The sequence below is a fragment of the Geotrypetes seraphini genome, chromosome 2, assembly GCF_902459505.1.
Source record: "Geotrypetes seraphini chromosome 2, aGeoSer1.1, whole genome shotgun sequence".
Taxonomy (NCBI): domain Eukaryota; kingdom Metazoa; phylum Chordata; class Amphibia; order Gymnophiona; family Dermophiidae; genus Geotrypetes; species Geotrypetes seraphini.
The window spans coordinates 223,289,431-223,312,252 of NC_047085.1; the positions used below are offsets into that span (position 1 = coordinate 223,289,431).

Consider the following 22,822-nt stretch of genomic DNA (forward strand, 5'->3'; position numbering starts at 1 on the left):
TGCGAGTTTCCTAACTACAAATATAACTAAAAAATTTTAAAGGGTTTAGGATAAATGCATACCAAAAACCTAGTATACTGTAGGTCCCATGTACATATATGTCTAAAATGAAGCATTAACATTACTGAAAGAATAAGATCCTAATCACTCTCTTACTTATCTTTTAACACATTTTATTTGGCACTGCAATAACTAAAATTGTTACATGAGCCCTTTAGGGAAATGTTCCATCAATTTATCCGCTTCTTCTTCATTCCAACAAAAAGCATCAAAAGTTTCCTGTCAGAACTGTGGTATGCATGTATAAAAAATATATCCACACAAATATTACACTCAAAAAAATCTGTTGAAAGTTGTATCATTTATGCTGGATTTATATGTAAATGTTTCATAGAACTGTTTTAATGATTATCAAAATTATTTTTATAAAATATTAGAGGCTCACAAAAAAATCTATTTTCATGCAGAATAAGTCTAATGGAATAAAATATGATATCTAGTAAGCATAAAGACAATGGAAATATTTTAAAAAGTAGTTTTAAAAAAAGCTTGATGAGCCACTTTCAGACCAGATGAAACCATGCCATTTTGTACTATTTTACCAATGAGGGATATAGTATAATTCCAATTGAAATGTTATTTATGGGGCACCAATTTGAAGAGAGTTCAACAATTACTTTTGTGTTGTTGGGCAAAGGCCAATATTTAGGAAACACAGATAGACCTACAGTAACATTGAGTTTAGCAGAATGCTGTCTCTAAAGCACAGAGGGTTTAAATTAGGGTTTCATGCAGTTTAACTTAACTCACCCGGCAGAGATGTAAAACCATTTTCTAGGAGCAGAGATGCAAGTACAAAAGTAAGAACATGACTGCAAGTAACACATTTTCACAAAATAAACAGTCTTGAATAAGCTTTCAAATTAATTCAAAGATAAAAAACTGTGACAAAAAGTGCATATTCTTGTTCTCACCTCTCGCTTGGCAAGCAGAACATTTGGGACTATGTGTGGAAGACAGCGACCCAGCATCAGCATGACACCTTTCTCACTGTCAGCAATACGAGACACCTGCAATTTGAAAGGATGTCGATTCAGATATAGCAGCAGAATGTATGATTTTTTCAGAAACACTGTATTTCGGACTAAAGCATCCCAGAATGAAACTATCAAATATTTAATATGGTAGAGCAAAATACACTGCAATTTTTCTTATTATAATGGCTAATACATTCTTTTAAAAATATTATATTCAGCTCACATGATAGTTAACTTTGGGGTCTTTTTACTAAGCTTCAATAAAAACAGGCCTTAGCACATCCTCAAGTGTGCGTTTCTCCCCATTAATGGTCATGTGCTTATGTTGCCTTAGCATATGGTCATTTTTAAAAACTACTGCACAAACACTTATTGATGCCTATTTTGTAGGCAGTGATTCTATAAACAGCACCATTGTTGTCAGCCGCTCAACAAACGGCTGCCAGTTGCATGCCAATCACACAGCAGTGCTGTTTATAGAATCACGACTTCGTGAAAGGTAGGTGCTGGAAATATAGGCCAGGGTTTTCAAGGCCTACATTTCACGTGAATCAGGCCTAAGGAGGTGCTTTATGATGCCTAATCCCACTTCTGGCATTAGGCGTTGTAAAGCACCTCCATAGCCATGATGCAGGCACTGGTAAGTGCCTACATTAAAAAAAAAAAAACAACCAACAAAAAATGTTATTTCATTTAAGCATTTTTCACTTAAGCTAGTCGCTGGTAAGGCACCATTTGTAGAATATGGGCCTAAAGGCACATGCAAATTTAGCAAATTTTCACCGACCTCATTTGCATGCGTGATTTTTTGAGAATGTCTTGCTTTTTTCAATTTGCTATCAAAACGGCTGTTAGCAGACCGTCGCTTTTTAACATGGGTTTTTGAAAATCCTGGCCCTAGTCCTTGTTTCTAGTGCAATGTGTCGAGTGGTCCTGAACTGTAGTCCCCATAATCTAGGGCAGGTCCCACTGAGCCTGCCTTCAGGATGGAGGACACCAACACGGCTTCTTTCCTGACTGCTACAACCAAGCTGTAGAACCTGGTGAAGATATGGAGAATAGACCATGTAGCCGATCTACAGATCTCCTCGAGCGAGACAGCACTAGTCTCTGCCCACAAGATAGCAACTCTTCTGGTGGCGTGAGCTTTCAATGCGATTGGTGGCTGTTTACTACAGCCCATAGATGAGGAGGAAATGGCCATTTTGATCCATCTGGAAATTGAGGCTTTAGACGCTGACCTCCCTTTCTTTGCATGACTGGTCAGAACAAAAAATGATCTGAGACATGAAACTCATTGGTAGTCTTAAGGTACCAGAGGAGAGTATCCTGTCCTTTTTCTTCGACCCCACAGGAGAGAAAGTGGATAAACAGACTTCCTGATTAACATGGAAGGCCAAGACAATTTTCAGCAAGAAGGACAAAACTGTGCATAGGATCCCTGCTTCCGTAATCTTGAGGAATAGTTCCCTGTAGGAAAGAGCTTGTAACTCGGTGTCTCGTCTTGCCGACATAATCACCAAGAAGACCATCTGGTAAGATCCAGAAGGGAAGCCTTCCACAAGGACTCATACAGAGATCTGCTGAGACCCTGTGATACAGTATTAAGATTCCAGGATTGGAAAGGGGGCAAACCAGATGGTGCAACTGAAGAGCCCCTTTAACAAACTGGGCGACATCTGGGTGCTATCTGCACTTTCAATGAACTGACCAACAGGCCCCTCTGAAATCCCTCCTGCAAAAAATCCAAGACTACCGAAATTGGAGCTCAGATGGACTCTGCACCTTCCACAGAACACCAGCGCTGAAAGATTTCCAGATCTTATTATAGGCTGCTACCATGGATGATCTCTTAGCTGTGAGCAAAGCGTTAACCATCATTTCCAAATATCCCTTGCTCGACAGGGCTGCCCGCTCAAGAGCCATGTCATAAGCCCAAAGTGTTCCAGATTCTTGATAGAAACCAGACCCTGAGTGAGAAGGTCCGCTTGAAACAGCAGCCTGAGGTCTTTGGCCCTCTGGAGACAGCCTAGGTCTGCCCACCATGGCCTGCAGGGTAAATCGGGTGCCACTAAGACTACCAACCCGGGAAACCTCGCAATCCTAAAAATGACTTGCTCGAGCATGGGGGAAACATGTATAAGAGCTCTTTCTCCAGCCACAGTTGGACCAACTTGTTCAACCCCTCATTTCCGAGCTCATGTCTCCAGCTGTAGAAACGAATCATCTTTGTATTTACTGCCAAGGCCATCAGATTCATCTGTGAAGACCCCCACCAAAAAATTATGGTATTGAATGCCTGGGGGGACACAGACCATTGCCCCGGGTCGAGCGTCTGCCGATTAAGAAAGTAGGCCTGCACGTTTTCTACTCCCACTACGTACGTGGCCAATAGAGCTTGCAGATAAGCTTCTGCTCATTGGAAGAGGAGTTAAAGCTTGTAAGCGTAATGAGGTGCTCCTGGTGCCTCCTTGCCTTTTGATATAGGCCACCACTATCATGTTGTCCATGAAGATTCTGACTGCCTTGCCTTCTAGAGACTTCTCCAGTGCCAGAAGCGTTAGTTGAATGGCTGAGTTCTAGAAGATTTATGGACCACTGCTGTTGAGCTAGTGTCCAATGACCCTTCACTGGCTGACTGCTGAAATGATCCTCCCCCTTCACTGCAGCCATACATGCTGCCATCAGTTGTTAAACTCTGCCAGGAGGAAATGCAAAGAGGCATGACCCTGGAGAGGGCAGTCATCTGCAGCCACCATCGCATACTGCTCTTTACTACTGGCAACCATGGAAGCGGTTGCTGAAGCAAGTCTGTCTGAGGAAACCAATGAGAGAGGAGAGTTTTGGAGAGATCGCAGGTACACTCTCGCCCAACGGACCACCTCCATGGCTGCTGCCATCAACACCAAGACTTGCAGGTAGTGCCATGCCATGGGAGATGGCCGCTGGAGCAGATCTGAAATTTGCCTCTGGAGCTTCAGTCTGCATGGCTCTGGAAGACCTGGCCTAAAGCAATGTCAAACAAAACTCCCAGATTCTCCAGACACTGAGTCAGCTCTAGCTGGCTCTTTTTGAAGTTGACGATCCATTCCAAGTCTTCCTCCTTGGACGAAGTTCTGATTTTATTTATTTATTGAATTTTCTAAACCGTTCTCCCAAGGGAGCTCACAACGGTTTGCATTAATTTATTCAGGTACTCATGCATTTTTCTTTGTCTGTCCTGGTGGGCTCACAATCTACATAATATACCTGGGGCAATGGGGGGATTAAGTGACTTGCCCAGGGTCACAAGGAACAGCGTGGGTTTGAACCCACAACCCCAGGGTGCTGAGGCTGTAGCTTTAACCACTGCGCCACACAATCATCCATGTACGAGTGCACTTGGATCCCGGCATTGCGGAGGTGCGCTGCCACCACCACCATCACCCTTTGTAAAGGTGTGAGGTGCCATTGCTAAACTGAAGGGGAGCACCGAGAACTAGAAATGGTAGTCCAGTACATGGAACCACAAGTCCTTTCTATGAGCTGGGAAAATGGGTATGAGATAGGTTTCCATCAAGTCAAGGGAGGCAAGTAATTCCCATGATGCCACTGCCACTAAGACCAACTGACCAAATAGTCTCCATGCAGAAGTGTGGCACATTCAGAGCTGTACTGACAGAAAAGGTTCAGAATTAGTCTCCAATCTTCTGAGCCTTTGTTTGGCAAGATACAGTATATGGAGTATTTGCCCAAGCACGATGGGGCATACGGAACTAGCTCTATGGCAAGGTCCAGTGGCCTTTGCAACACTGCCATGACTCTGAGGGCTCTCTCCAGTTGGCTAGCTGGAGAATCTACAAAGTGGTCTTGAAGGGGAGGGGGGACTGAACTTGATTTTATAACTGCGCAAAACAAATTCCAACGGTCTGCACCAATCTGAACCTAGACTGACCAGAAGGCTGACAGCCTGTCCCCTATCTTGGGGAGCTTGCCCCTGTCCTGGCATCCTGTGATTTCTTAGAGGCTGGGTAAAAGTGAGAGCCTGAGGTCTGCTGTTTCTTGCCTCCACTGGACTGACGTGATCCCTGAAAGGACTGCAGCGTTGCTTGGCTTGCTGCAGAAAAATGGAATTTTTAAGAACCTCGAAAGTTACCCCTTCCTGTACCCTGAGCTGTCTAGGGTCTGCTGTCTGGTAAGGCCTTGGGGCAATGGTCCACAATGCTTGCCATCAGGTTAACCAGACCCTTGCCAAATAGCATCTGCCCCTTAAGGGGGAGCCTACTCAGTATGGCCTTAGAGACAGAATCTCCTGTCCACTCTCTGATCCAGAGCATGTACTTTACTCACAACCGTGATAATGTAGGGTCATGAAATGGTTAACTGTTGTTTAAAATATTGTTCTGTCCTACATAGCTGAAAGCAGTGTACAATCTACTGACCTCATCTGCCTGAAATGTATGTCCCTGCCTTACCACATTGTAAGCTAAATAGATAAGAGTTTGAGCCATGATGTACCCTACCCTTCTGTACATGTAACATTTAGACCTGTAAGATTTAGATAAGCAGAGAAATGAGCTAGTTTCCTATAGGACTATAAGTTGTGTTCCTGAAGCTATCATAAGTGCTGGCTTAGGACCAATAATAATTGTAGAAAAGTTATAGAAGTAACAAATGAAAATTGTAGTTTTTGCATATATTAATTTGCGAAAAGGGCATAAAAGTCCGTGCATTTCCTGATTCTAACACTCTAGTAGGCAGGCTGTTAACTGCACTAGAGTCCGGTATGCTGTAATAAACCTCTCTTGTACTTTCTTCACGCCTTTGACTTTGTATGTCCAAGTGACCTTTCAATGAGATCGTACAGAGAATCCGCTACATAATTGTTTAAAAGTAATATGCTTAGCTATACATCAAACAGATCACTACGTACTGAGAATTTAGCTCCACTGAAGATGAACGTTAACCCAAGGCTTGTTGAGACTGGCAAAATAACATAACATAAAACTCACTTGTATACTGCAAATACCATTAAGTTCTATGCAGTTCATAAAGATTAGTAATACAAATGAATAGACATCCAATTTCTAACTTCCAAAGGATTCCCTAAAAAGATACATTTTTAAGGCACTTCAAAATTGTTGATACGAAATTGGGAACGTGAATACATGAGTTAAATTCCTAGCCCATGAGGCTGCCTGAAAAGATAGTAATGACTTTATGCTGTGCAGGAGTTAAAATATGGAACTCCCTTGTAGGCCAAATATGAAACTGTAGTGAAAAGGGCATATTTAGAAAATTACTCAAGATGCAATTATTTGTAGATGCCTTTTTTAGCCAATAATTTTCCTCTCTGCACAATTGATGAATTATTCATGAATTTCATTATATAAGCTATGGTATTAGTTTGTAGATATGATTTCTGATTATTAATTGTATATCTGTTTTTACAAAATTATGTATGTAAATTATGTAAATCATTTAGTTTTAAATGGTATAGAAATTTTTTAAATAAATAAATAATTCACCCCAGCTAGAAGCATTTGGGGATCCTCATCATCCTCCGGTTGATGCTCAAGAGAGTCGTGTAGCAAGCAAGTGCCACAAAAGAAGTCACAGCTGCCGCCTTAATCCTTAAGGCTAAAGCTTCAAATTGCCTCTTGAGGAGCAAGTCCGCTTTACAATACAGTACAATACAATCTTTATTTGTATACCGCCAATACCTCCATGAAGTTCACAGCAGTTTACATATATAATTATGGTGATACAAATTAAAAACTAGTGTTATAATATTTAGGAATTATTGGTAACAAATTCATGAAATAGATAGGTCTATCTGCTGATAGCTCCCCTGCGCCATCGTCTCTGGTACGCTGCCAACAAATGCTAAAGACTCTCAAATAGGCGTTTCACATAAGACTCACAAATTCCAGGATGAAGCCTTGTACTGGGAGTGAACCCCAACCAGTCCTCCTGGGCTCCATAACTCCCACGCATCTGCACTTAAAAAATGCACCTTTAGAGGGCTGCAGAAAGGATCTCTTCATCTGGGAACGAAACTCCTTTGGATCCCCAGCCCTGGAGGACTTGGAGAAGGCTTAGCCCAAAACTCCTACCCCTTCCCTGTACACGGAACATGGATGCTCCTTGGCTATCCATCACAAACCTGGCATGATATAGGGGTTCAAGCCCTGAGAGGTCCATCCCTGTCAATTTTAAGCAAAATTGAGGGGCTATGAGGCAAAAAATAGCCCATGGAGACCTTCCTGATAAACAAAACACACAGGGAAAGGGGTTTTAGAGGAGATGGACCTAGACTTTGGTTGCAGAAACCTTCAAAATTGACTTCTGAAGACCCCCCTGCCCCCAATTTTCCCCATAGGCTATAATAAACTTACTCGCTGTGATATGTGGTGCCTGCCTGCTTCAACATAGGAACTCAGCTGGAACAAATGGAGAAGAGATCTGCCTCATAGATTTGCTGGATGAACCTGGTCTGCAGGCTACCAGACAGACTGAGTCTCAATCTCTGGAAACCCTCACCATGAAGGGGGAAGAGGATCACGCAGTCTGCCCATTATTAATCTTGGCCAAGCCAAGAAGGAGCCCAAACAGCCTGCGCTCAAGCTCCTGACTAAATCAGGGATGCAAACAACTATGCAGGGGATGTCCCCTGAGCTATAAAAAATACCAGCAGGTTGGCTAGCTAGGTGTCCTCGAGTTTCCAAACAAACACTGAGAAAAAATACCTGAAAACTAATAAAACTGCAAAGCAGATCAGAAACGCTTCTGAGTAACTTCCTTGCAGAAAACAAACTGAGGGGGCAGGAGAAGCTCCCTGGGAAGGAGGTGGAGTTGAAAGCATGATTGACAATTTTCTGCAAGCAACTTGTGGGTTGAGATACAAGACCCTATGGATCAGGACCACTAGCAACACTGCACTAGAATTAACATGAATTTTAATATACTGTATAGTTGTGTGTACCATAGAAGTTAACATCTACACTGAAATTCTATGTGCATTGTGTATACAGTAATGTGCATACTTCTTGCAGTAACTGCATGCTTCTACCTGCAGTATCTTTATGCAATGGCCTCTAAAATTATTTATTCCTTGATGGAAGGGATTCATTGCATCTATAAGGAGCTTGTTGTACTGAGGCAATATATAAATATGTTTCAAATATCAAAAGGAGCTGATACATGGTTAAAAAGTAGTCAAGCAGGATTTATGCAATTTGTTATGGGGGAAAAAAGTAAGTAAATTACCTCTGACCCCAAACGGCTATCTGCTGACATTCGACAAAAGGCTAGTAGTGCTTGATGGAATGCTGGAGATAATTTTCTGGAGGGACAAAACCAAAATTAAACCATAACCAATTTTGTCTTTATTACAGCATATACTCGAATATAAGCAGAGATTTTGGGGCCAAAAATATGGCCCAAAATGGGGGTCTCGGCATATATTTGGGTCAGCATACATCCCCCCCACCAGACCTCTTACAGGCCTTCACCAAGCCTGGCATAAGGCCTGGTGGGCCAGGACAAGAGGGATCCCTCCCACCTCCTGTCCCAGCCGACTGTTACAACTTTTACCCTCCCATTTACCCTGGATACCTTTAAAATCTCCAGTGGTCCAGCAGTGAACCAGAGCAGGAGTTGTCTTCCCGCATTCCTGCCCCATGCAGAACTGCTAGTGAATGTCTGTCCCGCATTCTTGTAGCAGTTATTCACTAGTGGCTTTGTGTAGGACAGAAGCACAGGAAGACAGCTCCTGTTCCGGTTCACTGCTGGACCACTGGGGATTTAAAGGTATGCGGGGGGAGGCGGGATGGATCCCTCCTGTCCCAGTCCACTGCTGGACCACCATGTTTTATGGCAGGCCAAGTGAAAGCCTGCAAGGCATCAGGAGGGAGGGAGATGGGACAGGGTACAGGGCAGGGAGGGAGGAAAAGGGTCAGGGTGCAGAGCCTAGCAGGGCAGTGAGGAATGGAGAGAGGGCTGGGTGCAGAGCCTGGCAGGGCAGGGAGGGAGAGAGGGAGAAGGGGCTGGGTGCAGAGCCTGGCAGGGCAGGGAGGGAGGGAGAGTGGGTTGGTTGCAGAGCCTGATAGGGCAGGGAGGGAGAGGGGGCTGGGTACACAGCCTAGCAGGGCAGGGAGGGAGAGGTGCTGTATGCAGTTTATATTCAAGTCAACCTTTTTTCCTCCTTTTGTTTGTTTGTTTAGGGGGGGGCAGGAAAGGTTACCTCGGTTTATATTTGGGTTGGCTTATATTCAAATATATACAGTACTGACAGTGCTCTAATCTTTGTGAACAGTTCTACAGAGAAATTTTAATTTATATTTCTCACTCTTGTTTTCGTTCAGAAAAGCTTACAAATACCCAAAATAACGTCTTAAGTATGCAAATCAAACACACATTCCAAGATGTTGGCAAGAGCACCTTTCTCCTCCTTGTGCTAACAGTGGCAGCAGAGTGTTTTCTATTTATAGCTAAACTGTTTTGAGCACTGTAAAATAAAAATCATCACATCTTCTTTGTCATTATGATACCGTTTAAACCAGTAGCCACAAAACATATTAAAAATATAATGGACATCAGTTGCTAAATATTAAAGTAGCTATAAGAAAAAGCAAATCATCACTGAATTCATGTCTGGGCAAATATAAGTTCAATCTCAAAAGACATGCAAAATGGAGACTGAAAAGTTCAAAGACCAGCTTTTAGTGGTATACAAGATATAATTGAGCAGAATGTTACAACAGAGAAAAATCCTAGTAGATGAGAGACATTGCCCCTACTTAATGAACTGAACGTCCAAATAAGTGACTAAACTTTTTAAATTACAGAACAGTAAGATTACTATTGTGGGAAATTTTCAGCAGATATATGTTAAAATTTAGGCCTAGTCAATAGCAAACCTAAACTAAACATGTAGCAGTGATGCAGATCACATTAAATATGTTTTACATGCCATAGGCCATGGGTGCCCACACTTTTTGGGCTTGCGAGCTACTTTTAAAATGACCAAGTCAAAATGATCTACCAAAAATAAAACTGGAAAAAAAAACATAAGCACACTGTACACAAAGAAAATGTTAATTATCATTTATATTTTGGGGGTTTTTTTTCAAAGAGATCAAGGCAGATGAATTTATGCCAGGGGTCTCCAAAGTCCCTCCTCGAGGGCTGAATCCAGTCAGGTTTTAGGATTTCCCCAATGAATATGCATGTACTGCTTTCAATGCATATTCATTGGGGAAATCCCGAAACCTGACTGGATTCGGTCCTCGAGGAGGGACTTTCGAGACCCCCTGCTTTATGCAATGTCACTTCAGTAACAACTATACAAAAATAGACAAATATACCCTCTCCCTTTTTACTAAACTGCGATAGCGTTTTTTAGCACAGGGAGCTAGCTGCGCTGAATGCCCTGCACTGCTCTCGATGCTCATAGGCTCCCTGCGCTAAAAACTGCTATTGAAGTTTAGTAAAAGGGGGCCATAGTGCAAAATATAGACAGCAGATATAAATTCTCAAAAAGGCTACATTTTGATCACTAAATTGAAAATAAAATCATTATTCCTACTTTTGTCGTCTGGTCATTATTCAAATTTTGTTGGTCTCAGGCTCTGGTTGTCTTCTGATATCTTGCTTGCCAGGGTCTCCTTCTTTCTTCTTTATCCGTGCTAACCATCCATCTTCCATCTTTCTCCTCCCCTTCCGTTTCCCTTCTCTCCCCTGGAAGTCTGGCATCTTTCCTTTTTTTCATCTCCATTCACAGATCTACCTTTTCTCAACTATCCTTTCATCCAGCATCTCTCCCTCCTTCCCCACCACCACAGAGTCCACCATCTCTCCCTTTCTTTTCCCAATTACCCTCCTATCCAGCATCTCTATCCCCCCTCCACACCATCCCTTGTGTCCAACTTTTTTCCCTTTCTGTTCCTTCCCTCCCTAAATCCCATTGTCCACCATCTCTCTCCCACTCCTCTGTTTTTAGACCTATTATTTCTTCCCCCCCAAGTCCAACATATGCACATCTCTTTGAACCTCCCTCCCTCCCTTCTACACCAGGGCCCTCTTCCCCCGAAGGCATGTCCCCCCTGAAGGCCTGCACCCCACCCCTGAAGTCCTGCCTGTCTCCTCTGAAGTCCTGCACCCCCCACCCCTGAAGGCCTGCCTGTCCCCACCCCAGAAGGTCTGCCTGTTCCCACCCCCAAAGGCCTGCACTCCCAAAGGCTTGTCCTCCCCCCCGAAAGACTACCCCCCCCGAAGGCCTGCGTGTTCCTCCCTGTCCTCCCGCGCATCCCTTTACCTAATTTTAGCAGGGAGCAGCCTGCAGAGAGGATCTCCAGTACTTTAGCGATCCTTGCAGGTTGCCATAGGCCTAAGGAGCTGTCTTCCCTCTGCCACAATCCTGCCTCTGACTCAGAGAAGGGGCGGGACCGCGGCAGAAGGAAGACAGCTCCTGAGACCTATGGCAACCTGCAAGGATCGCTAAAGTACTGGCGATCCTCTCTGCAGGCTGCTCCCTCCTAAAATTAGGTAAAGGGATGCGCAGACACCACAGCACTTCCCGAATGACCCTCCCCCTCTAAAGCAGGAGCGGCGGTAGAAGGCATTCTTCAAGAGGCGGATTAATTGGACGCCGGTCAGGAGGGGAAAAAAAAAGAGAAGGGAAACCGCATGGCTCCGCGATCGACTGAGGTTACCCGAGCGATCGACCGGTCGATCGTGATCGATGTATTGGGCACCCCTGCCATAGGCTATGGGGTTCATAATAATAAAAAAAAAAAAGTCTAAAAAGTGGCATAAATGGCTACTTGGACAATCAAAAAGCCTGATCGTCCAAGTACCCATAATCAAAGCTGGTTTTAGACGTATCTAAAACCAGCTTAGGCCTTTCCCCTGCCACTAAATGCACAGAGAGAAAAGAGGCGTGTTTAGAGGAGGGGAAAGGGCGGGCGGTGGGCGGGAGGTGGGCCGACCCACACCTAGACGTGCAGCAGGTATAACCAAAACCTTAGGCAGGTTGCCTAATTGGCACATACGTTTTGACTTAGACGAAGTCAAAATAGGTCTAAGTGCTGAAAAAGGGGCCGCTGAGCTGATCGTGGCTGCTGCGATCAGCTCAGTGGCCCAGCAACCTGCCTATCCCCTACAGCAATGATCGCGGCAGGAGAGATGCCCACAGGAGGGGCCTAAGACTCCTGGGCCTATTCTGGTTAGCCCAGGTGCCTTAGGCCCCACCTGTGGGCTGGGTTTCAGACGCCTGGGCCAATCCGGCCCCATTCTGCAGCCAGCTGGCCTGCCGGACGGGTGGGTTTGGCCAACATTTTACAGGTATGGGGGGTGGGATTGGGGGTGGGGATGGGTTGACGGGGAGCCAGATCAGGTGTTCAGGGGGGGCGGTCATTGGGGGGGAGGTTGTGTCGAGGGCAGGAGGGCCTGGTATCCTTCCTGCCTGTATTGTAGTGGGGGTAGGGGGTCTGCCTGGGCAGGAGGGGTTGGACTCCCTCCTGCCCGATCGTGTAAGGGGGTGGTGGGGCGAGAGGCCAGGAGGGCTTGAGCTCCCTCCTGGCCTGATCGTAATCAGGGGGGGGGGGGGGGGTCGGTGCCACGGGCCAGGAGGGCTTGGGTTCCCTCCTGCCCCGATGTAACCGGTGTTGTTTTTGACAGACACCGGTTACAGAATCCAGCTTTTAGGCGAAGGACTGGCTCCTCCTTCGCCTAAAAGCTCTTGTGTTGGACGTTTGGGGCTTATGCGTTTTTTTGGTTCATTATGGGGTATAAGTGTAAGACGTCGTGGGGGTATAAGTGTAGACGTAATGGTGGTCTGTGCATTTAAAAAGCTGAATGTAGAGGCAGGCCATAATCAATAAAAAATCTCCATTTGGACATTTTTTTTGATTATGGACATTTTCCCTGCTTCTACTTTCAACGTTTAAGGCCTTACGCCTTAGACGTTTTTTTTTTTATTATGCCCCTCTATGTATGTAGTGACACTAAATATCAGCATGAATACTGATGCCAGAGTTCAAATTAATACAGTTATGCCACCACTGAAAATTCACCCCTTCTCTACCTATAAAAATTGGTGATAAAATGAGTATTCATGGTTTTCACAAGTCACAAAAATTCAGTTCAACTGAGTTACAGGACTGTATAGGACGCTCATCATGTACAACAATTTTTTTACAAATGCATAAACCCACAATTTTAATTACTAACCTATTAGGTTTATCAAATTGTACTTCATCTTTACTGTTTTGAGGAATAGCTGTCATTTTCTCTCTTTGCTTTCTGAAGAGTGGGTGTTGTGTTTCCTCAGTAGGAACCCTGAAGTCCATTTCACTTTCAGCTGCTTCAGCAATTACAGAATTCTTTGTTTCTTCAGATTTTCTGTTATCGCTATCAGAAGAACTGATATCAAGGTAATGTCCACTAGCTTTCAAATACTGGCATGGCACCCTATCCAAGGAACCAGGAACTACATTACTAACCACAGGAGTAACTATATTTTGCTTCTTGAGAGCATCTAGTTCACTGAAAAGAGAACAAGAGAATGAATTTAAGGTATTTTTTTAATCTGAAAAGAAACAGATACAATACAAAAATTCAAGCTTTGACAGTAGATGAGTTTTCCATTTTTCTTTACCTTTTTTTATAAAAATGTAAATGAATCAAATATTAAACAACTATTTTAGAAAGGAAGGAAAGCATTAAGATTAATAAGAATGTGCCAGCTAACCTTTTCTATGGCTCATTAATTTGTCATTTAAAGCATATTTTCATACAAATTCAAGAATTTTTGGAAATGTGGAAAAAAGAAGCACTTCTCAACGACTGATTCAGTATTTCAAAGTGTTCCATTCTAAAGTACACCCTACAAAACAGACTTTCATATATACTTCTCCCTGCTTTGTTCCACCTTATTTGATGGCTACAGTGATACCACAAGTAGATTCTACCTCTGGGTTTACAACAGCTTCCACTACAAAAAAATTTGCAACCACTTCCTGAGAAATAGTGGAGTCACTGCTCTAAGAGGTTGTATAGAGTTTGTTTTGGAAACCCTTATAACTATCTGGGTCAAAACAAAACAGAAAGGAGAAAAAAAGGTAGCTCCTCCCCTCCAACACTCTGCTGCCCAGCCCCAGAAGTAGATCGATGTCTTGAAGATCGATGATTTGTAGAAGGAGATTGGTACCTTGAAGAACAATGCCTAGAAGCATGACTCAATGACGATGATCAGTGCCGAGATTGCTGCGGTACTGATAAGGCAGTGGTGGTACCTGCATCTCACATGGGGCTCAGGCTGGACCGGTACTGGAGAAGCCGACATGGGGGTGACAAACTCCAATTGAAAGAGAGCATCAAGCATCTCTTTAAAAGCCTGCACCGACACCTGTGGCTTGGACGCCGGTATCAACAGTGCTGCGGCTCGATCTGGAGAGGATGACATGGATGACGATGCACCCTTTGAAGTTGAAGCGAGCCGCATCAAAGCTCTCTGTTTCGCTGGTACGACTACACTCGATACCTTAGTGGCCTGAGACACCGTCTGGGAATCTGGTGACTTCTTACCTGGCTTACCTGACGACACCGACATGGAAGTGGGTACCTCAGACGATGGTGATGCTTTTGAAGTCGATGGCTTAGACAGTGTCGAAGGTACCTGTGACGCATCCATGGTACCGAAGAGAAGTCTTTGTTGTAAAAGGTGGCTTTTTATAGAATGCTTCTGAAGCATTGAACAGCGACTTCAAGTGATGGTCCGGGCCAAGGCACTGGATACATCACTTATGTAGATCAGTTAGGGAAATAGTGCGCTGGCACCTGCCGCACTTTTTAAAGCCAATTAATGGGCAGGACATGGGAGGGAAAACCGCCTCAGCCAAATCAAAACCCGAAGGCGGAGGCAAAGGCCTTGCCGTGAAAAATGGCTGCAGCAGGAAATAAAGAGAAGAAAAGAATAATAATAAGAAAGAAAAATCAGTAAACACTTGTGTGGGAAGGCAAAATAAAACATAGAACGTTTCACACATGACTTCGAAGCTCTGCAGAAAACTGAACTGAGGAGCTGTGCGCCTAAGTTGGACGGCTAGGCACTCACGCTTGCGTAGTGCGGTCAGTAACAACTTTCTAAAGTTTTTAAAGCGCAAGAGTGATTTAGCAGCTGTCCATACCGGGGCTGCGTGGACAACGTCACCCATATGTGAAAATATGCTGACTGCTTATCCTGAGATAATTCAGAAATCCAGTTTACCAGTACTTGCAAAGGCAGACAATCATCAAATCAGCAACTCACAGGGCGGGTTCCAGGAATAGAGCGTGGATTTACAAAAAAGAATATTAGTAAAGGTAAGAATCTAATCTTTCATTCTTGTACAATCTCAGTATTCCTGGACTAGTAGGATGTAACAGAGCAGTCCTACAGAATCAGGGTGGGACTGATGAGCCTGCTGCCAAAATGGAGGAGCTAAAAGCAGCATCCTGCTTGGCCGCCACATTGATCCTGTAAAACTTGGTGAAAGCATGCAAAGAGATTGCCAACAACTGTGTCCAAGAGGAGGCTTCACCTCTGGTAGAATGTGCCCACACTGAAAGTGAGGTCTTCTTACTGGCTGCTATGTAAGATGAGGAAATAACTATACATATCCACCTGGAAATGGTGGCCTTGGAAGCCGGCCTTGCCCTGGCGGGCAGGACCCACCAGTACAAACAGATAGTCAGAGACATAAAACTCAATTGTGACCTCTAAGTATCGCAACAGAATCCTACCCACATCCAAGGACCAGTCAGATCCTTGAGTTTCCAGATGCACCACGCTTGATAATATCTCCAAGCTTTCACGTAGGCTGCCACCATGGACTCCTTCTTGCTACGGAGAAGGGTGGCAATCACGGCCAAGGAATAGCCCCTGCAAACTAAGGCTGCACACTCAAAAGCCAGGTCATAAGACCAAAGTGGATCCTGAAGCGCAATAGGGCCCCGTGTGAGGAGATGAGGATAACAAGGTAGTCAGTTAAAGAAAAATAAATACAAGCATGGTTCACAAAGCAATCTATGGAGAAAATTCAGAGGGACTAACAGCTGATGTTAAGTGCCACATTCCTTCTTCAATTCATATATATCACAACACTTCAAACTACTCCTCCCATCACCTTAACAAATAAGACTGAAGATGATGCTTGAGGCTACCTTCGAATACCAAGCCACCACATTTGGAACAAACTACCAATACAACCAAGATAACCCACCACATATCTTGACTTCAGGAAAAAAAACTAAAGACATACCTCTTTCTCCCTATAACCACTCTCTTATCTTTACCGCTTCCTCCCAACAACCACCTCCCACTCTAATAACACTGGACAACAAATTTTTCCAAAAATTATTGCTTCCTTAAAACAAACTGGTGATTATGATAAACCCCTTCAAAATAAACACAAATATAATTTCCCATTGACTATCACGTAGGAATTTTGAGAAACACCATGGCATCTTTAATTGACTATAACATGTTTTAATGCACAATGTTTCTGATATGCTGTGATAGTTCGCCCTGGCTAAAGTGTTTTCCTGATGATTTTCATTTGTACTCAGTGTCCGGTGCATCTTGTTGCCGTGTCCAACAGTCAGCCAGCATTGATGGATTCTAGTTGCCCTGACATATTTTTCCATAGTGACAATGTCCTCGTGAAACTGCACCAAGATTTGCAGGGAAATGTTCAAGTGTGAAGGCAGAAAGTGCATCGTCAGTGACATGCTGCACTTCATGGTTTTGTATGATCTTAAGAAGTTTGTCAACCAGTTGAATATAGCTTGGTGCTCTGTAACTTCCAGGAAAATTCTCAACGACATCCTTAAATGCTTTCCAGGTGATTTTCTCTGGCCCGACTAACAGATCTTCAAATCTCTTGTCATTGATGACGTGCCTTCCTTGTTCATCACTTTTACAAAATTTTTCATCAGTCCAAGTTTTATGTGAAGAGGAGGCAAAAATATCTTTTGTCGGGTCAACAAATGGTTCATGCACCACATTTTTCTGTCCTGGAACCAAATTCTTACAGAGTGGCCGGTTCTTTTGAATGTAATGCAACTCCTTAGCAAGGTTGTCCCTTTCACAAACAAACAACAGTACTTGGTATATCCAAGCTGCATTCCAAGTAGCAGAGCTACTACTTTAAGATCACCACAGATGTTCCAGTTGTACTTTGTGTACTGGATATGCTTTAACAGCAGTTCTATGTTTTCATATGTTTGCGCTTACCGTATTTTCGCGGATATAACGCGCGCGTTATACGTGATTTTACGTACCGCGCATACCCCTCGCGCGTTATATGCCTGAGCGTGGTATAGAAAAGTTTTTAAACATAGTTCCCACCCCGCCCGACGCCCGATTCACCCCCCCAGCAGGACCGCTCGCACTCCCACCCCGAACGACCGCTCGCACGCGCTCCCACCCGCACCCGCATCCACGATCGGAGCAAGAGGGAGCCCAAGCCCTCTTGCCCGGCCGACTCCCCGACGTCCGATACATCCCCCCCCCCGGCAGGACCACTCGCACCCTCACCCCGAAGGACCGCCGACTCCCCAACAATATCGGGCCAGGAGGGAGCCCAAACCCTCCTGGCCACGGCGACCCCCCTAACCCCACCCCGCACTACATTACGGGCAGGAGGGATCCCAGGCCCTCCTGCCCTCGACGCAAACCCCCCTCCCTCCAACGACCGCCCCCCCCCCCCAAGAACCTCCGACCGCCCCCCCAGCCGACCCGCGACCCCCCTGGCCGACCCCCACGACCCCCCCACCCCCCTTCCCCGTACCTTTGGAAGTTGGCCGGACAGACGGGAGCCAAACCTGCCTGTCCGGCAGGCAGCCAACGAAGGAATGAGGCCGGATTGGCCCATCCGTCCTAAAGCTCCGCCTACTGGTGGGGCCTAAGGCGCGTGGGCCAATCAGAATAGGCCCTGGAGCCTTAGGTCCCACCTGGGGGCGCAGCCTGAGGCACATGGGCCAAACCCGACCATGTGTCTCAGGCCGCGCCCCCAGGTGGGACCTAAGGCTCCAGGGCCTATTCTGATTGGCCCACGCGCCTTAGGCCCCACCAGTAGGCGGAGCTTTAGGACGGATGGGCCAATCCGGCCTCATTCCTTCGTTGGCTGCCTGCCGGACAGGCGGGTTTGGCTCCCGTCTGTCCGGCCAACTTCCAAAGGTACGGGGAAGGGAGGTGGGGGGGTCGTGGGGGTCGGCCAGGGGGGTCACGGGTCGGCTGGGGGGGAGGGGGGTTTGCGTCGAGGGCAGGAGGGCCTGGGATCCCTCCTGCCCGTAATGTAGTGCGGGGTGGGGTTAGGGGGTCGCCGTGGCCAGGAGGGTTTGGGCTCCCTTCTGGCCCAACTACACAAAGGTACGGGGAAGGCGGGTGGGGGTGTCGTGGGGGTCGGCCAGGGGGGTCGCGGGTCGGCTGGGGGACGGGCGGAGGTTCTTGGGGGGGGGCGGTCGTTGGGGGGAGGGGGTTTGCGTCGAGGGCAGGAGGGCCTGGGATCCCTCCTGCCCGTAATGTAGTGCGGGGTGGGGTTAGGGGGTCGCCGTGGCCAGGAGGGTTTGGGCTCCCTCCTGGCCCGATATTGTTGGGGAGTCGGCGGTCCTTCGGGGTGAGGGTGCGAGTGGTCCTGCCGGGGGGGGGGGGAGGTATCGGACGTCGGGGGGGGCATCAGGCTTTCAGGATGGGGACAGACCTTCAAGGGGGGACAGGACTTCAAGGGAGGACAGTGCACGGAAAGTCAGGCGGGGTGAACGGAGAGTCGGGACAGCGCACGGAAAGTCAGGGCAGTGCACGGAAGTCAGGGGGGTGAACGGAGAGTCGGGACAGCGCACGGAAAGTCAGGGCGGGCGAAAGGAGAGTCGGGCAGCATGCGCGTTATATGCCTGAGCGCGGTATAGAAAAGTTTTTGTACATATCATCGTGATTTCTGCGCGCTATACCCCTGTGCGCATTTTACAATGGTGCGCGTTATATCCGCGAAAATACGGTACTCTTTCCAGGGTTTTCCCTTTTTTACCTCTTTTGATTTCACATGTGCTGGTTAGCGCGTCTGAAGTACAGCATTCATAATGTTTCTTAGCATAAATATACAGCCTTTTTAGTTCACAGCTGACGCTCCATGCATTTGTTGGTTCATTTTGAGCTTACCTCCCCTTTCACTCCCGTTTAGACTAATGTCTGGTTTTACTTTTTCTAGCATTATGTTTTGACTTCTTTTTTTATCAATGTGTACATCACACTTTTTCACATTACATAAGAATTGCCGCTGTTGGGTCAGACCAGCGGTCCATCGCGCCCAGCAGTCCGCTCACGCGGCGGCCCCCAGGTCAAAGACCTGTGCCCTAACCGAGACCAGCCCTACCTGCGTTTGTTCTGGTTCAGCAAGAACTTGTCCAACCTTGTCTTGAATCCCTGGAAGGTGTTTTCCCCTATAACAGACTACGGAAGAGCATTCCAGCTCTCCACCACTCTCTGGGTGAAGAAGAACTTCCTCAGTTTCTCATATTTCTCTGTTTAGTCATTTCAAGGTTAATGTCCAAACTTTTTTACATTCCCCTGTCCTGTCATGTGATCTCTTTGTAATTTTCACGACTTTCACACCTTTTCCTTTCAAATCGCTCTGATACTTGCAGTCATGTGACTACTCACGCTCTTGCATTTAAGCCTTCGCGTCACTTGCACCATTTTTACTTTCACTTCTATAGTGTTTTGAAATCTCTATTTTGTTCTATTCTTATCTTATTTTTCTATTTGTTCTCCCTGTTTTTAGCGATGCGATAGGTCCTCTTCTTTCTGGATGTTATTTTTCATTCTTTGTTTTAGCGTTTTGTGCCTTCAGCGTTTTCACTCAAAGGTACTGCAGTATTAAGCATGATCCGTTATAGTGTCACTCTTTGTGTGGCTTCTGCACACTTTTAAGCTCAGTGCATTTCTGCCTTTAATTCTGCTACCTTATTTTTGGTTCAGAGCTTACTTCCTCGTGGTTTGTGTTTCTATCTCTATCATCCTTACCCTATCCACATTGTTCATTCGTGTTTCAAGCATGGTATCTTCATTTCAGTATGTATGGTTTCATTTTGTTTCATCTGCATCTCCCTTATGTTATATATATTTCTTTTTTACATTGCTGTTTTAATGTTTTATGCACCTACAGTTTTAGAATGTTATCATTATTTGCTTAAACATTGTTCTGTCCTTTGATCTTCATACATGTTTTATTTAAGTGGTTTAAGTGTAGTGCCCCCTGAGGAAGGCATTTTTATACGCCGAAACAGGGATCCTTGTTGGGACCATTACCTTTTCAATAAAGACTTATCATTGGTTGAAAAGACACCTTCCTTGCTTCCTTCCTTGTTTGACTGTCTATACTCGAAGGCGAGGTGTGCTTCTGCTTTTTGTCTTTCATGTGTGCAGCATAGCCAATAGGTATCGATGGGTAGATATTGCCATTGTAGAACAAAACAGTCTTGAGGCTTAACATTGATGAATCAATAAAAAGACGCCACTCCTGTGGGTCATGAGTACAACCCAAAGCTGTGAACAACCCTTTAATGTCAGTGCACATACAGAGGTTTTCAACCTCTGTAAATTTGTTAAATCATCTTGGTGGCTTGAAAAAAAGACAGAAATTTTCAAACTTGGCAAGAGCAAACACCACCCCTGCAGTCTTGAAGCAAAATAATTCTGTTGTTTTTTTTCACAAACCTAAGTCCCTGACCGGGTCATTTAATTCTGACTGTGTTATAAGATGAGGCTCACCAGAAATACAAGGTTCAAAATCAGGATCAATGTCACTGTCAGTGCTTGGATAGTGCATTGCAGATTCTTTGTGAGTTTCATTTAAGCTTCATTTCTCTGGTGGCTTCGGTACTGGAAGACTGTCATCATGAGGCACTGGTCTCATAGCTGAATGAAGATTGGAGTATTTAATTGATTTCTTATTTTTACCAGAGAAACCAGATACATTTGTCAGACAAAAGTAACAGACTGTCAAGTGATCCTTCTGTTCTCGCCATATCATTGGAATAGCAAATGGCATTGACTTCCAAGTACCTCAGAGCCAGTTCTAAGATTGACTGCACATCTTGTTCAACAAATATGAGGAGCCCATGGTTTGTCTTGATCACCAATCTTGCAACCGAAGTACAGCTCATATACTTTTCTTAACAAGTCAAATCATGGTGTGTCTTTGAGGCTTAAGCATGTACTTACCACAAATGTAGCAGAAAGCATCACAGCTGTTGCGACATCGGTGAGACATTTCTGCTGTCACAAATCATCTCATAGCAATTAATAATTAATTGGCTTACTAATTAAGTTACTTACATAGACAATACCAGCATCAAAATACATCCAAACTGACAGACACATAATTACGATTATCCCTGTAAGCGAACTACTTTTATATAGCCTTTTCAGGCAGCATCCATCAAGTCCATGTACAAGCATGCCCAGACTGCATCATTTCCATGGATGTTATGCAATCTGCCCTGAATGTACACCTGGACATGCCCATACTATATCCAGCAAGGTATAACATGAGCAATAGGCCTATATTAAGAATTAGGTTGATAATTAATTGCATTAGTCTGAAAGTATAACAAGAAATTGTAAAAATGTACTTTTTGTTAAAACGGTACATGATATGTAACTTTAAACATGATTTTCATGATCAGCAGTCAAAAATCTGTAAGATACAACCAAAAGTGTTGAAAAAGCAAAAACTTTGTTGTCTAGTAATGTAACTTCCAAAACTTGATCTAATTCTTATTGTAAACCGTATAGATTCTTTGCAGAAAATTGCGGTATATACAACACTATTGTATTATGAAAAATTAGTTATTTTTCCAACGCTTTCCTCTTGTTTTTGTATTCATAATAAGCATTGGTAAATTACAAGAAAAAAAGCTGAAAACAGCTTTTGGCTTTAGAAGGCAAAAATGAAATGCAAGAAATGTCACACAAATAGAATCTGTTCTTATGACACACACACACACACACTGGGCTTAGTTAATTCTTACTTGGTATATACAACTAGGATCAAAAGCAAAAAGAAAGAATTATCTCATTTTAAACACATACCTTTCAAACTTTCTGAGTTGTTCTATCAACGAATGTTTCTCATTGTCCAATAACATAATTTGGTCTTGTAGCTTACTTATTATTGTTTGCTGCTAAAGAAGAGAACAAAAACAGTTGGAAAAAAAAATCTTAGCCACAATTCTGCTAGTTTAAATTATCAAATGTAATTTCTGTATACCAGTAATATTTTTTATATGATCCATTTGTTAGTTAAAAATCTGTACTGATTCCTTCTGTATTGTTAACTGTTTCATTGGCTATACATTTGAACATCTCACTCACCATCCTCCCCCTCGCACACACACCTCTTAATACCAATCCCTACATTATTGCCAGTTATATTTCATGTCTGAGCAACTCCTAGTTTTTAGGGTTTTTTTTGAAACATCATCCTACATAGGATTATAATGAGTATCTAATTAAGCTGGTGATATTAACCCATATAAAAATTACGACAAAGTATACACACAATATAAGTAATATCACTACAGAGTGTCTCTATGAGAGGCACGTAATTTGTAAATTTTTGGGATTTTTTTTTTTAAACTTAAACTATCAGGGCAAATGGTATACAAAAATCCTACAGTTAGAATGGGACCAAAATATTTTTTGAAGAAACCGTTTTTAAGGTTAAACAATTTATCAAGGTGGGAGGGATGAATTGTTGATG

At 44.3% G+C, this 22,822-nt stretch overlaps 1 protein-coding gene across 11 annotated transcripts in view; it reads right to left on the reverse strand.

Annotated features, from left to right (window-relative positions):
* The window catches only part of RELCH (RAB11 binding and LisH domain, coiled-coil and HEAT repeat containing), a 403,047-nt gene that overhangs the window by 273,473 nt on the left and 106,752 nt on the right, over positions 1-22,822 (reverse strand). For 5 of the 11 annotated variants that reach the window (XR_004538476.1, XR_004538477.1, XM_033934993.1 and 2 more), the window contains 5 exons: positions 22,153-22,244; positions 13,251-13,565; positions 8,286-8,361; positions 975-1,070; positions 811-834 (listed from right to left, as the gene is read on the reverse strand). Coding sequence is in view for 9 of the 11 variants with exons in the window: in XM_033934993.1 (XP_033790884.1) it covers positions 811-834; positions 975-1,070; positions 8,286-8,361; positions 13,251-13,565; positions 22,153-22,244 (603 nt within the window). In the remaining 2 variants the exon portion in view is untranslated. Of the gene's footprint in view, positions 1-810; positions 835-974; positions 1,071-8,285; positions 8,362-13,250; positions 13,566-22,152; positions 22,245-22,822 lie in introns of those variants that run through there. The other 6 variants (XM_033934997.1, XM_033935000.1, XM_033934996.1 and 3 more) reach the window with 3 other exon arrangements.